General features: G+C 45.3%; 1 protein-coding gene across 1 annotated transcript in view; it reads left to right on the top strand.

The window, feature by feature from the left end:
• Positions 1-7,727: 7,727 nt before the first annotated feature.
• The window catches only part of ccn6 (cellular communication network factor 6), a 28,320-nt gene continuing 18,156 nt past the window's right edge, over positions 7,728-17,891 (top strand). The window contains exons 1-2 of the mRNA XM_078541379.1: positions 7,728-8,050; positions 16,809-17,098. Of these exons, the coding sequence (XP_078397505.1) occupies positions 7,728-8,050; positions 16,809-17,098 (613 nt within the window). The remainder of the gene's footprint in view (positions 8,051-16,808; positions 17,099-17,891) is intronic.

The raw sequence follows: 17,891 nt of genomic DNA on the forward strand, positions 1-17,891 counted from the left end.
TGGGTGTCTGACCACGTGTCACCTAATGGTTTACATGGACTGTGTACTGTTTTATTATTTTGTTAAAAGCTCATCGACTGACTTCTGCGACTCTGTTCAGTAGCCACTCCCGAAATCTCTAAACAAAAAAAAAGTTAGGAACTATCAAGCTGAGTTTCACCCTGGGATCAGGCTTGTCCAGTTGCAAAATCAGCTGGGATCATAACATATTCCATGATCCCCACAGCATCCCACTCTTTCCCCTACCACCCACAAACCACTCTGCTTCCCTCAGGCCTACACACCTGCCCAATCTCTTCATTGCTCTCCTGCCCCTCTAATGCATCCCCACCATCCCCCCACAACATAGACCATCATCACCCAACAGTACCTCATTCAGCCACCCACCAGAAGCTTGAGGATCCACGTCCTCGAACCACCAGCAGCTCGAGGATCCACGTCCTCGAACCTCCAGCAGTTCGAGGATCCACATCCTCCAACCACCAGCAGCTCGAGGATCCACGTCCTGGAACCACCAGCAGTTCGAGGATCCACGTCCTGGAACCACCAGCAGTTCGAGGATCCACGTCCTGGAACCACCAGCAGTTCGAAGATCCATGTGATAGATTGTCCATCCTCCCACTGCTGCACTTGTTATCCAGGGTTCAAGTTCGCTGGAGACCGTCTTCTCTTCCACTCTCCGCAAGCTGTCCCAAGTCTTCAGTCCTGACATATGCACGCCATGTTGGTCCAGACGTGTTCCAGCACAGCGTGAAATTTTGCTGGCGGGGGTGACAATTGGGCGGTAAGGGAAAATTCTAGTTGGGGTTCATTTGCATCCCGCCAGTGGGATGCAAAAGAGCTTCCTGACAGCCTCAGGCAAGAATGGCAATCCGCTATTACCCTGCCACAACAATTGGCACCGCAAGTTGCCGCCATCGATTCCTGCCGTTGGGAAACCGATTTTACAGTTCACAGAATGTCAGAATTTTAACAGCACAGAAGGAGGCCATTTGGCCCATCATGTTTGCATGGGCTCTCCAAATAAGCATTGTGAGCTAGTGCCATTGCCCTGCCTTTTCCCCATACCCCTGCACATTTTGAACAGAAACAAGATCATCTAATGCCCTCGTGAATGCCTCAATTGAACCTGCCTCCACCACACTTCCAGGTAGTGCTTTCCAGACACAAACCACTCGCTGTGTGAAAAAGTTTTTTTTCCAAGTCACGTTCGCTTCTTTTGCAAATCACTTTAAATCTGTGCCCTCTCGTTCTTAAACCTTTCATGAGCGGGAACAGCTTCTCTGTCCTGCCCCCTCATGATTTTGCACATTTCTATCAAATCTCCCCTTAGCTTCCTTCTCTCCAAGGAGAACAGTCCCAATCTCTCCAATCTATCTTTGTAACTAAGGTTTCTCATTCCTGGAACCATTCTTGCAAACTTCTTCTGCATTCTCTCCAATGTGTTCACATCCTTCTTATAATGTGGCGCCCAGAACTGTACACAATATCCCAGCTGAGGTCTAATGAGTGTCTTATGTAAATTCAGCATAACCTTCTAGCTCTTGTACTCTATGCCCCTATTAATAAAGCCCAGGATACTATATGCTTTATAAACTGCTCTCTCCACCTGTCCTGCCACCTTCAATGATCTATGCACATATACACCCAAGTCTTTCTGCTCCTGCACCCCCTTCAAAATTTCACCCCTTATTTGATATTACCTGTCTATGTTCTTCCTACCAAAATGCATCACCTCATACTTCTCCACATTGAACTTCATCTGCCACTTATCTGCCCACTCCACCATCTGATCTATGCCCTTTTCAAGTTCTGCACTGTCCTCCACACAGTTTACAAAATTCCCAAGCTTCGTATCATCCGCAAACACTGAAATTGTCCCCTGCACACCAAGATGTAGGTCCATGACAGTATCGGTAGGAGTGACCACCACACAGTCATTGTGGAGATGAAGTCCCGCCTTCATATTGAGGATACCCTCCATTGTGTTGTGTGGCACTACCACTGTGCTTAATGGGATAGATTTCGAACAGATCTAACAACTTAAGACTGGGCATCCATGAGGCACTGTGGGCCATCAGCAGCAGTAGAATTGTACTCGAACACAATCTGTAACCTAAGATAAAAGCATAATACTGCAAATGCTGGAAATCTGAAACAAAAACAGAAAATGTTGGAAAAACTCAGCAGGTCTGAGAGCATCTGTGGAGACAGAAAAACAAAGTTAATGTTTCAAGTCTGTCTGACCCTTCTTCAGAGCAATCTGTAACCTCATGGCCCGGCATATCCCCCACTCTAGCATTACCATTAAGCCAGGGGATCAAGGAGGGCATGCCAGAAGCAGCACCAGGCATACCTGAAAATGAAGTGTTAACCTGGCGAAGCTATAACAGAGGACTACGTGCATGCCAAACAGCATAAGCAGCAAGTGATAGACAGATCTAGGTGCTCCCACTACCAACAAATCAGATCTAAGCTCTGCAGACCTGTCACATCCAGTCGTGAATGGTGGTGGACAATTAAATAACTCACTGGAGGAAATATCCCCATCCTCAATGATGGAGGAGCCCAGCTTATCAGTGCAAAAGATAAGACTGAAGCATTCATAACAACCTTCAGCCAGGAGTGCCAAATGGTTGATCCATCTTGGCCTACTCCGGTGATCCCCAGCATCACAGATGCCAGTTTTCAGCCAATTCGATTCACTCCACATGATATCAAGAAATGGCTGAAGGCACTGGATTGCAAAGGCTATGGGCCCTGACAATATTCCAGCAATAGAGCTGAAGGTTTGTGCTCCAGAACTTGCCATGCTGTTCCAGTACAGCTACAACACCGGCATCTACCCGGCTATGTGGAAAATTGCCCAGCTATGTCCTGTACAAATCCAACCTGGCCAATTATTGTCCCATCAGTCTACTCTCGATCATCAGTAAAGTAATGGAAGGGGTCATCAACAGTGCTATCAAGCGGCACCTGCTCACTTACACCCAGCTTGGGTTCTGCCAGGGCCGCTCAACTCCTGACCTCAATACAGCCTTGGTTCAAACATGGACAAAAGAGCTGAACTCCCGAGGTGAGGTGAGAGTGACTACCCTTGACATCAAGGCAGCATTTGACCGAGTGTGACGTCAATGAGCGCTAGCAAAACTGGAGTCAATGGGAATCAGGGCGAAACCTCTCCACTGGTTGGATTCATACCTAGCACAAAGGAAGATGGTTGTGCTGGTTGGAGGTCAGTCATCTCAGCTCCAGATTACTGCAGGTGTTCCTAAGGGTAGTGTCCTCGGCCCAACCATCTTCACTGCTTCATCAATGTCCTTCCTTCCAGCATAAGGTCAGAAGTGGGGATGTTCGCTGATGATTGCACAATGTTCATCACCATTCGCGGCTCCTCAAATGTTAAAGCAGTCCATGTCCAAATGCAGCAAGGCCTGGACAATATCCAGGCTTGGGCTGCCAAAGTGGCAAGTAACATTCACGCCACACAAGTGTCAGGCAATGACCATCTCAACAAGAAAGAATCCAACCATCGTACTTGATGTTCAATGGCATTACCATAACTGCATCCCCCACTATCAACATCCTAGGGGTTACCATTGACCAGAAACTGAACTGGACTAGCCATATAAATACTGTGGCTACAAGAGCAGGTCAGAAGCTAGGAATAGTGTGACGAGTAACTCACCGCCTGACTCCCCTGAGCCTGTGCACCATCTACAAGGCACAAGTCTGGAGTGTGATGGAATACTCCCCATTTGCCTGGATGAGTGCAGCTCCCAGAATACTCAAGAAGCTTGACACTGTCCAGGAAAAAGCAGCCCGCTTGATTGTTTGTGGATGTGGTGCCATACACTCCCTCCACCACCAACACACAGTAGCAGCAGTGTGTACCATCTACAAGATGCACTGCAGGATTTCCCCAAGGCTCCTTCTACAGCACCTTCCAAGCCCACAACCACTACCATCTAGAAGGACAAGGGCAGCAGATAGATGAGAACACCACCACCAGGAACAAAAACCAAAAATATTGGAAAAACTTAGCAGGTCTGACAGCATCTGTGGAGAGAAAGATAGAGTTAATGTTTCGAGTCCATATGACTCTTCTGCAATGGCATTGGTCTCAAGAAGTGTCATATGGACTTGAAATGTTAACTCTATCTTCCTCTCCACAGATGCTGTCAGACCTGCTGAGTTTTTCCAGCATTTTTGGTTTTTGTTTCAGATTTCCAGCATCTGCAGTATTTTGCCTTTACCATCACCAGGAAGTTCCCCTCCAAGTCACTCACCATCCTGACTTGGAAATATATCGCTGTTCCTTCACTGTCGCTGGGTCAAAATCCTGGAACTCCCTTTCTAACACCACATGGATTGCAACAGTTCAAGAAAGCAGCTCATCACCACCTTCTCAAGGGCAACTAGGGATGGGCAATAAATGCTGGCCCAGCCAACAAAGCCTACATCCCATGAATGAAAATTTAAAAAATATATAAATCAGGAAAAGCAAGGGTCCCAATATTTACCCCTGAGGAACTCCACTACAAACCTCCCTCCAGCCCGAAAAATATCCATTGACCACTACTTTCTGCTTCCTATTTTTCAGCCAATTTTGTATCCACATCGCTACAGTCTTCATTCCATGAGCAATAACTTTTCTCACAAGTCTGTTGTGTGGCACTGTATCAAATGCCTTTGAAAGTCCATGTACACCATATCAACAGCATTACCCTCATCAACCTTTTCTGTTACCTCTTCAAAAAACTGTAGCAAGTTAGTTAAACATGATTTCCCCTTTAGAAATCTATGCTGGGCTCTTCCTTATCAACCCATACTTTTCCATGTGACTACTAATTCTATCCCAAATAATTGTTTCTAGAATCCTGCCCACCACTGAAGTTAAACTGACTGCTCTGTAATTTCTGGGCTTATCCTTACAACCTTTTTTGAACAAGGGCATAATGTTTGCAATTCTCCAGTCCTCTGGCACCTCTCCTGAGTCTAGGGAAGATTGAAATATCATGGCCAGTGCCCCTGCAACTCCCATGTGATTGTCTACCCCCCACCCGCCACGACTCCCGTGATGGTGGATTCTGCCCTGAGATAGTAAATGGCCTTAAACAGGTACACTGAAAAATCACCTTTGAATAAATTGCAAGAGTGGAACATGAGGATACTGATTCAAGCTATTAAGAGGCGAATTTTAGGCTGATACCTGATAATTCTGTTCATACATAGCATGTACTGCCAGAGTAGTGGAGATAAAAAAACTTTGGAATCATTTGAGAAACAATTGGTAGCTGCAATGGGGCAATGCCATGCCTTTCTAAATGAATGGACTATAATGAGCCAAACAACTTTCTTCCTTCATGTTATCCATTGTAATTTCTGATAAACAATCAAACTGAATTACACTGAATTGGCCTGAAGTAACTCGTTGGCGACACATCGGCTGAGCAGTATCAAATTGAGTTTCTGGTTGAATGTTGAGTTGAAAATGCTGTTGTTCACTTCCAAACACAACTTTCACTGATTGTTCTGAACCATATACTGCAAAATTCGTAATATTGTGGGTGATATTTTCTGAGACTAGTCACTGGTTGTCAACCCTCCTGCACAGTCCTGTTATGTAACTCAGGAGAGAAACCAAAAGGAGCATTAAAAGTAGTAGAATAAAAGGAGAAAATGCTAGAAAAGCTCAGCAGGTCTGGCAGCATCTGTGGAGAGAGAAACAGAGTTAACGTTTTCAGTCTGTGTGACTTCTTCAGAGCTAAAGAGAAGTACTTCTCTTTCTTTGTACTTTTTTTATAAATTTGTTATAACAATATTGGAGGTGGGTAAAAAGGTCATTTGATTGGGTGTGAGGGTTTAACACAGGAGGTCAAGTAATTAAATCTCCAAGAATACTTCCAAACAGGATTGGCAACCCTACCTCACACAGAGAAGGCACTTACCAGGAAATCATGGGCAAACTTGTAGTTTTTCAAAAAGCTGCCAGAGATGATGTAAGGTTTGAGAAGACGTTGCCCATGTTTTACACCAGCATGATGAGATGATGTAATTGCCTCTCCTTTATGAAGTACATTCCAGGAACCATGTCATCATAATAGACAACTTGTTCTCCATAGCTATGTTAGAAAATTTCCAGGGACATTTGGTTCATATACAAAACAAGCATTTATTATGCTTTCATGAACCAGAGTTCAATGGAAAGTTCAGCGGAGAAGAAAAGAGTTGACGTTTCGAGTCCTCATGACCCTTCAACGGATCATGAGGACTCGAAACGTCAACTCTTTTCTTCTCTGCCGATGCTGCCAGACCTGCTGAGTTTTTCCAGGTAATTCTGTTTTTGTTTTGGATTTCCAGCATCCGCAGTTTTTTATTTTTATCAATGGAAAGTTGTTTAGGATAGCTAAATGGCACAAAGCAGCCCCATGTGTCATAACAATTTACAGGATGCGTTATAAGAAGAGCAAATGGTCCACCTGGTGGTGAAAGTATAGCATATAGTTCAGAAGTCTTCACCATGACTGTTTATAGCAGTGGTTTACAGCCTTTTTTTGGTTAAGAAACCCTATAACATGTGAAATTCTTTGGAACCCCAACCCTCTCTCCCTCCTCCCCTAGCTCTCTATATATATTAGTGAACAAAAAAAACATAATTGAATGAATGAATGATTATTTTTCATTAAATGTAAGAAAAACATATCTTGAAAAATTGAAAAAACTGGTACAATTTTCAAATGATCTGAAAATTGCACGGAACTCTTTAGTGATGCTCGGGGAGCCCTTGAGTTCCAGGTAACCCTGGTTGGAAAAACAACAGTTTATAGGAACATTGCTAACGTAGAACAGTTCAACTTGGGTGATGCGTATCTTTAAGCTCAATTGCATTTTCCTAGTTACTTCTAAAGATTCATCTACTTTTAACTGACAAAGTGGTAACTTAGGCCTGAACTTTGCAGTCACGGAGCGGGCGTGCAGCGGTGCCGATCCTTCGTGAAATGAGGCACGACGACGTCAGGAGGGCATCCTGATGTCATCACACCGCTTCACGATATTTCAGTCGGTGGTTGCACCTGGAAGTCGGAGGTGCTCCCGCTGTCAATTAAAGGGCCAATTAAAGCCATTTAAACAGCAATTGTCTCCAATTTTGAGGGGCCCGTGCACTTTTACGGCCAGGCCATCTGTGAAGAGAGAAACAGGGTTAACGTTTCAAGTCCGTATGACTGTCCTTCAGAGCTAAAGAGAAGTACTTCTTTTTCTTCATTTTCTTCGTACATTTTTTTTATTTGTTTTAACAATATTGGAGGTGGGTAAAAAGGCCATTTGATTGGGTGTGAGGGTTTAACACAGGAGGTCAAGTGATTAAATCTCCAAGAATACTTCCAACCAGGATTGGCAACCCTACCTCACATAGAGAAGGTACTTACCAGGATATCATGGGCAAACTTGTAGTTTTTCAATAAGCTGCCAGAGATGATGTAGGGTTTGAGAAGGCGGCCTTCACATTTTTCATGATTTCTATATCCAGGGTTGGATAAAAGGTGCCCAGGCTCTTGGCAAGGTGAGTAGGTAGGAGTTTTGATGTGAATTGGTAGGAGTTTTACAGTTAGTTTCTCCATTTTTTTGGTGTTCTGGGAAGCTCTCTGACCTCTCAGCATTTGCAGGGGCTTTCTGCCGAGAGGCCCCTTGTGTGCTCGATCCTGCAACAATCATCTGTAAAAAAAATGGGGATTGTCTACTCTGCTGGAGGGGCCTGCTCTGAAGAGAAGGAGAGAGCCAGAAGGGACAGGAGGCCAGTTGCCCACAGGCAGCGTCCCAGAGTGGGACCCGTGGATCGGGAGGCGCAGCCAGAAGGGATCCAGGGCCAGCAGGACGTTCAAGGCAGAAGGGTCCAGGGAAGGCGCCATTATCCAGCAGGCAGAGTCTCCAGGCAGCGCTCCTGTGACCTGGATGTGTCTAAGGTTCAATGCCAAAGAAGGCTTCACTTCTCCAGGGAGACTGTCACCTCCATATACGAGATGATCGGTCCAAAGATCGTCCCAACTGTGTAGGTGGCCACCCCTACACCCCTACAAGATTACAGTGGCCCTGAACCTTTTCACCTCAGGTTCATTCAGGGGTCAGTGGGAGATTTATGTGATGTGTCGCAATCGGCTGCCCACAGCTGCATCCAGCTGGTCACTGAAGCTCTGTTCTGAAGGGTCAGTACCTTCATTCACTTACAGATCGACGAAGCCAGCCAGGCGGAGCAAGCCAGAGGCTTTGTTGCAATTGCAGGATTTCCCTACACCAGGGAGCCATGGACTACATGCATGTGCCCATAGAGGCACCAGCGGGGGAGCTGGGTGCCTTTGTCAATAGAAAGGGCTTCCACTCCCTTAATGTGCAGATTTTGCTGGTTTGCACCAGGTATTCTGGAAGCTGTCATGATGCCTACATCCTCTGTCACTCCCAGGTGCCAAGGCTTTTCGTTACTCCAGCTTACTTGGACAGTTGGTTCCTGGGGCTCAAAGGGCATCTGCTGAAAAGGTGGCTCATGACACCACTGAGACACCTAACGACAGAAGCCAAGGAGAGCTACAACTACAGTCATGCCTCCACAAGGACAGTAATCAAGAGGACCATAGGCCTACTCAAGATTAAGTTCCGCTGGCTGGACCGCTCAGGGGATCAATTTAATATCCTCCTGAGCGCATTGCCCTTATTGTTGTTGTCTGCTGCGCACTGCACAATTTGACTGTCTTGAGGGGGGACCCATAGGACAATGAAGACAGTGACCCTGCTGCACATGCCACAGAGGACAACTTAAGTGCTGGGTCTGAGGGGGAGCCAGAGGAGCACTAGGGTGAGGAGGACAATCCCGATGTGAGGATCCTTATGGGAGGCAGGGAGACCAGGGAGGCCTTGATTCAGAGGACTTTCAGCTAGGCATCCAAATTAAGGGACCAAGGTAATGGCAAGCGGTATGCCACCTTAATGATCTGCCCTGATGAGGCAATCCTGTCACCCTTAAATCAAGGTCCCACTTCTGAAATAAAGTTTGCAGCCCTTCCTTTGTATCACACATGACTCCCAGGCCTATACCCTATTGCAAACATGAAGCACACTAATGCCATTGCAGAAGAATATTGCACAAAAGGACATTGACGCATTGGCAGAGTGGGCAGATAGGTGGCAGATGAAGTTCAATGCGGAGAAGTGTGAGGTGATACACTTTGGTACAAAAAACATGGAGGGACAGTATAACATAAAGGATACTATTCTAAAGGGTGTGCAGGAGCAGAGAGACCTGGGTGTATATAAGTCATTAAAGGTGGCAGGACAGGTAGAGAGAGCTGTTTCTAAAGCATATAGTATTCTAGGCTTCATTAATAGGAGCATAGAGTATAAGAGCAGGGAGGTTATGATGAATTTATATAAGACACGGGTTAGACCTCAGCTGGAGTATTGTGTACAGTCCTGGGAGCCACACTATAGGAAGGATGTGAACGCATTGGAGAGAGTACAGAAGAGGTTTACGAGACTGGTTCCAGGGATGAGACATTTCAGTTATGAGGAAAGATTGGAGAAGTTCGGATTGTTTTCCTTGGAGAGGAGAAGGCTAAGAAGAGACTTGATAGAAGTTTTCAAAATCATGAGGGATCTAGACAGAATAGATAGAGAGAAACTGTTCCTGCTCATGAATGGATCGAGAACCAGAGAGAACAGTTTTAATATGCTTTGCAAAAGAAGCAAATGTGAGGTGGGAAAAAACTTTTTCACACAGTGAGTGGTTAGGGTTTGGAATGCACTGCCTGGAGGTGTGGTGGAGGCAGGTTCAATTGAAGCATTCAAGAGGGCAGTGGATGATTATCTAAATAGAACAGGAAAATTGTCAGGAGATTGCACTAAATTAAAACGCTCAGAGAGCTGATGCAGATATGATGGGCCGAATGGCCTCCTCCTACACTGTAACAATTCTGTGACATAATGGGTCATTTTTATAATGAAGCCAAATATACAAATTAACCAGTGCACATGTGCCAGTGAAACGTAAGTCACCTGTAAGAACCCCTTTTGTGACCATAGTGACTTAAACTTCCACCTTGGTGCACCCAACCACGCTGGCAGCTGGATTGGAGGCAGCCTGCTGACTCTGATGCCCTGTCGGCCTTGATGATCTTGGTGAACGTCCTCTGTGATTTTTGTGATTTTCAAGCCTGGTAAAATGTAACATTAAAAAGGAATACCAATGTACTTTTAATCTGAACGATTCCCCTTTAAAGCACTTTGGGCACAAAATTCATTCGCTCTGAATGTTGGGCTGCAATTCGAGGTAAGACACAAAGTTTGTCCATGTCATTTCCCTAAAAGTAGTGTGTTCATGAGCAGCTTCCACACAGCCCTGGACTCCATTTTGCTGTCAGCATCCTCTGCAGACTGCAGGATTCTGAGCAGCGTTGTGAAGAAACTACATGCTCCATGCAGCCTTCCCTTTTTAAAGGCATGGTCCCTATAAAAGAGAATTTTCAGCAATGCTCTGCAGGCTGTTGGATAATTGTATTTTTGCCACTGGGGAACAAGGTATGGCAGACCAGGAGATGGAGAGGCTCCCCGCTTTAGTGACATCATCTGCACACGCAGCAAGGTTGAGGCCAGAAAGGAGGCCATGTTTCCAGTGGGAGGCAGGAAGTCATCAAGGCTAAATCTCCAAAGGAAATGGGAGCAGGTAGCAAAGGTGGTCAATGTGTAGCTCTCAGAACCTGGCAGCACTGCCAGGAAAAAGCTTAATGACCCCAAGGTGACCCATGGTCAATGTATCTGCACACTACAGGTAGAATCTTCCCAGTTCCTCAGAGGTAGGTTTGAAGGCGGGACTGAGAGCAAACTTGAAGGTTAGATTGCCAGGTCGGTGATGGGTACAGGAGGCAATCTTGTGAGAGGAGGCTGAGCAGCAGTAGTGGCTACCCAGCCAGATTTGGGGGTAATCAGTAGTGATCAACTAATGAAGGGGTTGGGGAGTACTGCAACAAGAACTTCCCAAAGGCAGAGTGGACTCCTTCCGAATGTCCAGCTCATCAGCTCCATGCAGGTGGCCTCCCAGAGGCAGACTGAGGGGCCATCGGAGCCAGTGGCTCCATATGCCCCAATGATAGGGTTGCAGGTAATAAAGGCTGCATTTGCAGCCCAAACAATTCCTCCGGAGGTGTTTTCCCTTTGCTTCAAGGGATGTACTGGCTTTGTCCCTCATCAATTTTGAAATTTTTTTGTACATTCTCCTTTCTGTCTGAGTAGTTCCCACCTCTCCCATTGGGGATTGCCAGCTGTTCCCAGCTCTCTGATTGGGCCCACAGCCTCAGGAACCTGTTCACCATCCTTAATTGGATGGCAGATGTGGAGACGGCCAATTAGGAGGCTGCCTCTTAGAAGATCGTGCCAGGGACTGTCGTGGAAATGGTCCCTACTCCTGAAAAAAATCTATAATCACAAGATTCCACCCCAAATCCCTCACACCTCCCCCACTGCTTAATGCACCACACTCTGAACACTCCCCTAGCACGACTATCTAACACTCAGGACTCAACACCAACATCCTTATACTACACCTCACCCACCTTCCAATCATGTCAGCCGCATACATACATACTTCTCCGCAAATGTACAACTATTCAGCAATGTTAAGATTTGCACACTTATTGCCAGGGTAGTATTATGTAACAACAACAACTTACATTTATATAGGGCAGGATTTTCGGGTCGTCAGGGCAGGTGCAATTAGTGGCCAGCCAGCATGAAAGGCGCGCTGAGAAGCTCAGCACTGCTGGGCTGGGGCAGGAGGAGGGTGAGCGCTGAACTCAGCACGGGCACGTGCAATGAAATCTCCCTGAAGACAGAGAGCTGCTTCAGGGAGCTAAGTATTTTAAACTAATTGTAAAGTTTTTAAAATTCTGGAAAAAATATCCACACAGCGGACTCACTCACCTTAACGTAGATTTGAAAAATTCTGCGCACAAGTTTTTACTTTTTAAAAATTTAATTACGGAAACCTCATCCCACCCGTGGGTGAGGTTTCCTCAAAAATCAAAAGGTTGCCTGGCCGATTCGCCCGCCCGCCAACCATAATGTTGGACGGGCAACGAGAAATACAGGTTAATCAATTGATTAATGGCCTTAACAGGCCTCTTAATTGTCGGTGGGAGCGCTGCCGACTCTTGCGCACACCCGCCAACTGAAATATCACACGAGTGCACGATGACATTGGGACGCTTGCCTGATGTCATTGCACGTTATTTCACGCTTGGGAGCGTTGGACGCATGCCCGCACGCTGAGTGGAAAATCCTGCCCATAGTGTGTTTAACCTAATGAAACATCTTAAGGCGGAGATTTGTAAAACCAAGTACAACACTGAGCCAAATTGTGAGATATTAGGTTAGATCTCCAAATGCTTGGTCAAAGAGGTAGGTTTTAAGGAATGTTTTGAAAGCGGACAGGGAGGTGGAGAGGTGTAGGAAGGGTATTCCAGATTTTGGAGTCTCTGCAACTGAAGGCACAGCCGCCAATGGTGGAGCAATTAAAACCTGGGATGTACAAGAGGCCAGAATTAGAGGAGTGCAAATATCTCAGAGGTTTGTAAGGCTGGAGGAGGTTACAAAGATAGAAAAGGGTGAGGCCATGGAGGGATTTAAAAAGAAGGATGAGAATTTTAAAAACAAGTAGCAGTAGGTTTCATATATTTTTTGTTCCCTCCCATTTTGGCCAATTGCAGTGCTCTGACCACTCGTCTCGTTCCCTCCCATTTTGGCCAACTGGAGTGTTCTGACCGCTTGTCTCGTTAATAGTGGCCATTAAATCATTGTCAATTGTCATAAAAACTCAAGTGGCTCACTAATATCCTTTAGGGAAGGAAATCTGCCAACCTTATCTGGTCTGGTCTACATGTGACTCCAGACCCACTATAATATGGTTGACTCTTAAATACCTTCTGAAACGACCGAGCAAGCCACTTAGTTGTTTCAAACCACTACAAAGTCTAAATGGAATTAAACCGGACTGACCACCTGGCACCGACATAGGCACCGGAAACAACAACGGCACACCGAACTCTGTCGACCCTGCAAAGTCCTCCTTACTAACATCTGAGGGCTTGTGCCAAAATTGGGAGAGCTGTCCCACAATCTAGTCACAGACTCATACCTTACAATGTTCCAGACACCACCATCACCATCCCGGGTTACGCCTTGTCCACTGACAGGACAGACCCACTGGGACTGCAGTTTACAGTTGGAAGGAGTTGCACTGGGAGTCCTCAACATCGACTCTGGACCCCATGATGTCTCATGGCATCAGGTCAAACATGTTCAAGAAAACCTCCTGCTGATTATCACGTACCGCGCCCCCACCCCACTCCTCGGCTGATGAATCAGCACTTGCTCGTGTTGAACACCACTTGGAAGGAGCACTGAGGGTGGCAAGGGCACAGAATGTACTCTGGATGGGGGACTTCAATGTCCATCACCAAGTAGCACCACTACTGACCGAACTCACTGAGTCCTAAAGGACATAGCTGCGAAACTGGGTTTGCGGTAAGTGGTGAGGGAACCAACAAGAGGGAAAACCTTGCTTGACCTCATCCTCATCAATGTACCAATCGCAGATGCATCTGTCCATGACAGTATCGGTACGACTGACCACAGTACAGCCCTTGTGGAGACGAAGTCCCGTCCCCACATTGAGAATCCCGTCTATCTGTGGCATTACTACCATGCTAATTGGGATAGATTTCGAACAGATCTAGCAACTCAACACTGGGCATCCATGTGGTGCTGTGGGCCATCAGCAACAGAATTGTACTCACCACAATCTGCAACCTCGTGGCCCAGCATATTCCTCACTCTATCATTACCACCAAGCCGGGGATCAACCCTGGTTTAATGAAGAAGTGCTGGATGGCATGCCAGGAGCAGCACCAGGCATACCTAAAAATTTGGTGTCAACTTGGTGAAGCTACAGCACAGGACTACTTGCATACCAAACAGCAAAAGCAGCATGCAATAGACAGCGCTAAGCGATCTCATGACCAATGGATCAGATCGAAGCTCACTGGAGGAGAATTCACAAACATCCCCAACCTCTATAATGGAGGAGCCCAACACATCAGTGCAAAATACAAGGCTGAAGCATTTGCAGCCATCTACAGCCAGATGTGGCGAATTGATGATCCATCTCGGCCTCCTCCGGAGGTCCCCAACATCACAGATGCCAGTCTTCAGCCAATTCAATTCACTCTACGTGATATCAAGAAATGGCTGAAGGCACAGGATACTGCAAAGGCTATAGGGCCTGACAACATTCCGGCAATAGTACTGAAGACTTATGTTCCAGAACTAGCTGCACACTTTGCCAAAATGTTCCAGTACAGCTACAGCATTGGCAACTAACTAGCATTGTGGAAATTGCATAGGTATGTCCTGTCCACAAAAAGCAGGACAAATCCAACCCGCCCCATCAGTTTACTCACAACCACCAGCAAAATGATGGAAGGTGTTGTCAACAGTGTTATGAAGCAGCACTTACTCAGCAATAACCTGCTCACTGACGCTCAGTTTGGGTTCCACCAGTTACATTCAGCTCATGATCCAATTACAGCCTTGGTCCAAAAATGGACAAAAGAGCTGAGCACAAGATGCGAGGTGGGTGACTGCCCTTGACATCAAGGCTGCATTTGACCAAGTGCGGCATCAAGAAACCCTGGAAAAACTGGAGTCAGTGGGAATCGGGGGAAAGGTCTCTGGTGGTTGGAGTCATACCTAGCACAAAGGAAGATGGTTGTGGTTGTTGGAGGTCAGTCATCTCAGTTTCAGGACATCATTGCAGGAGTTCCCCAGGACAGTGTCCTCGGTCCAGCCATGTTCAGCTGCTTCATCAATGACCTTCCTTCCATCATAAGGTCAGAAATAGTCAATCGCTGATGATTGCACAATGCTCAGCACCATTTGAGACTCCTCAGACACTGAAGCAGTCCATGTCCAAATGCAACAGGACCAGGACAACATTCAGACTTGGGCTGATAAGTAGCAACATTCACGCCATACAAGTATATGGCAATGACCATCTCCAACAAGAGAGAATCCAACCATCTCCCCTTGACATTCAGTGGCATTACCATCACTGAATCTCCCACTATCAACATCCTGGGGGGTTACCATTGACCAGAAACTGAACTGGACCAGCCATATAAATACTGTGGTTATAAGAACGGGTCAGATGCTGGGAATTCTGTGACAAATAACTCACCTCCTGAATCCCCAAAGCCTGTCCACTATCTACAAGGCACAAGTCAGGTGTGTGAAGGCATACTCTCCACTTGCCTGGATTAGTGCAGCTCCCACAACACTCAAGAAACTCGATGCCATCCAGGACAAAGCAGCCCACTTGACTGACATCCCAACCACCACCTTCCACATTCACTCCCTCCACCACCGACATACAGTGGCAGCAGTGTGTACCATCTACAGGATCCACTGCAGCATCTTACCACGGCCGCTTTGACAGCACCTTCCAAACTCACGACCACTACCATGTAGGAGGACAAGGACAGCAATGCTTGGGAACACTACCACCTGCAAGTTCCCCTCCAAGCTACACACATTCGTGACTTGGAAATATGTCACCATTCCTTCATTGTCGCTGGGTCAAAATCCTGGAAATCTCTTCCTAACAGCACTGTGTGTGTACCTACACCACATGGAGTGCAGCAGTTCCACAAAGCAGCTCACCACCACCTTCTCAAGGGCAATTAGGAATGGGCAGTAAGTGCCCAAATCCCATGTAACAATAAAAAAAACCTATCCAGACTGATATTAGCTAATTCAACACAGGGTTTCTGATCATTAACAAAACAAAGCATGCAAGCCTCAGGAAGAAGTGTAATGCTGAACCTTATTTATTTAAGCACCGGAATTAGAATCCAGAATTGAAAAGAAATATCAATTTCCTTTTAAATGAATGGAAGCCATCCAAAGGTGCACTCAGCAGTTGGGGCAAGTTCCCCAAACTATGTAATCAGCTCTTGGCTTTTAATAACTTTTTTGATAAATTTCATAATTACAAATGTAAAATCTTCACTGCACCAGTGCAATTGGGCAGCATAATAGAATATAATTGTTCTTCCCCATTAAAAGATTAAAGATGATAACTTGTTGCAGGTTTATTAATAGAACTGAAAATGGGTTGATTTATAAGTGTTTTTTTTTATGAATGTCCAGACCTCCATCTGTGAGTAATCGGATTTAAAAATCACAGAAAATGAGTAAAACCTTTGCTGAACCATTTAATAGTTTCATTTTGTGCACTATTCAGTTTCTTAAATATTTTTCAGATGAAAAACCTTTTAAAATGTGTCAATTAGTATCTGTGCATGAAAGAAAAGCAGTGCAATTTGAAGAACCTTCCCTGAGCAGCAGAATTGGAGGTGGAATCTTGCAATTTTGGTTGGGGGTGAGGGAAGGGCCAGTTTTGTGAGCAGGACTTAATCTGGGCAAATTGAATCTAAAACCAGCATGAAACATTGCCGAAAAGAATGACTATAAGTGGTTTTGGGCACAATTCACCTATGTTTAAAGCTTCCTGATTTTATGCACTGGTATGGATACTGCCTGGTCTGCACTAATATTACTAACGCAAAGCAAGTGGAAGCTGTTCCTAAGGACAGGGGAGTTATTGTTATTTTTTACTTATCATCTGATTTTTAAAAGCAGGGACAGTGCATCCTTGAGACAAGATCACATTCCTTAAGAGTTTTAACTGTATCTAAGTTCTTATGCAGGATACAACAGAGTCAAGTCCAACAAGCAGTTGTGAAAACTGGAAGGAAGACAGCAGAATTTGAAGAAGCTCCCGAACGCAGACAATTTTGCAAATGGCCATGCAAGTGCTCTCGCAAACCTTTATGTTTACCTGGAGTAAGTCTGGTTACTGATGGCTGTGGATGTTGCAAAACCTGTGCAAAGCAATTCGGGGAGCTCTGCACTGAAGCTGACACCTGTGACCCTCACAAGGACTTGTACTGTGACTATTCTGGCGATAGGCCTAAGTACGAATTTGGAATATGCGCCTGTAAGTTAAATCCTAGTAATTTTCTGTTCAAATTTTATGAAAATAATGAATTAGAATCTTTTAATTCACTCAATCATTATAATTGATTGCAGTGGTTATGTCCACATTGTGAAAGGAACAGTCTGTCCACTTAAGACACATTTAGACTATTAATAACATATCTGTATTTCAAAGATGCCACATCTGTAGTATCTAAAAATGTTTACATGTGCTGCAAAAAGATGGAATATTTATTCTTTATTTTTGAAATGGAAAGTTTTTTTTCCCTCACAATTACTGGCTTACCCGTTGAGGGAATTATAGAAAACTGCCGATCCCAACAAAAACAGTCCATGTTAAAGAAAATGTATTCAGTGATATTCACAAGCATATACTTGATGACCTCAGAATTGTGATTCTTCTAATGCCTGATCTATGACCACATCTAAGAGTTTGGCAGATGTGAGGAGCTGCTGTTAGCCCCCGTAAGAATAAAGGGAGGGTGGTGACCAAATATGGTTTGCCTGTGGGTTGCAAATCCTAAGAGGCAGGAGGTTCCTGAGACTTTGAGAATCTGCAAGAACTATAAAATATAATGCCATTGATATCTCCATCCTTTCATTATTGAGGTTGGTCCAAGACCAGACCAGCTCTAATACATCTATCCATGATAGCCAGTGTGAAAGTCCTACTTCCTTATGTCAGGATCCATGCACCAGAGATGCTTCCCGACTTAAGCAGGGGAAACTGACTGAATGTCAACACTAAATGCACTGATGGAAAATATGGAATAAATATCCTGCTTCAAAGTTTT

Source organism: Cetorhinus maximus, chromosome 5 (assembly GCF_964194155.1).
Source record: "Cetorhinus maximus chromosome 5, sCetMax3.hap1.1, whole genome shotgun sequence".
In the NCBI taxonomy this organism is placed as follows: Eukaryota; Metazoa; Chordata; class Chondrichthyes; order Lamniformes; family Cetorhinidae; genus Cetorhinus; species Cetorhinus maximus.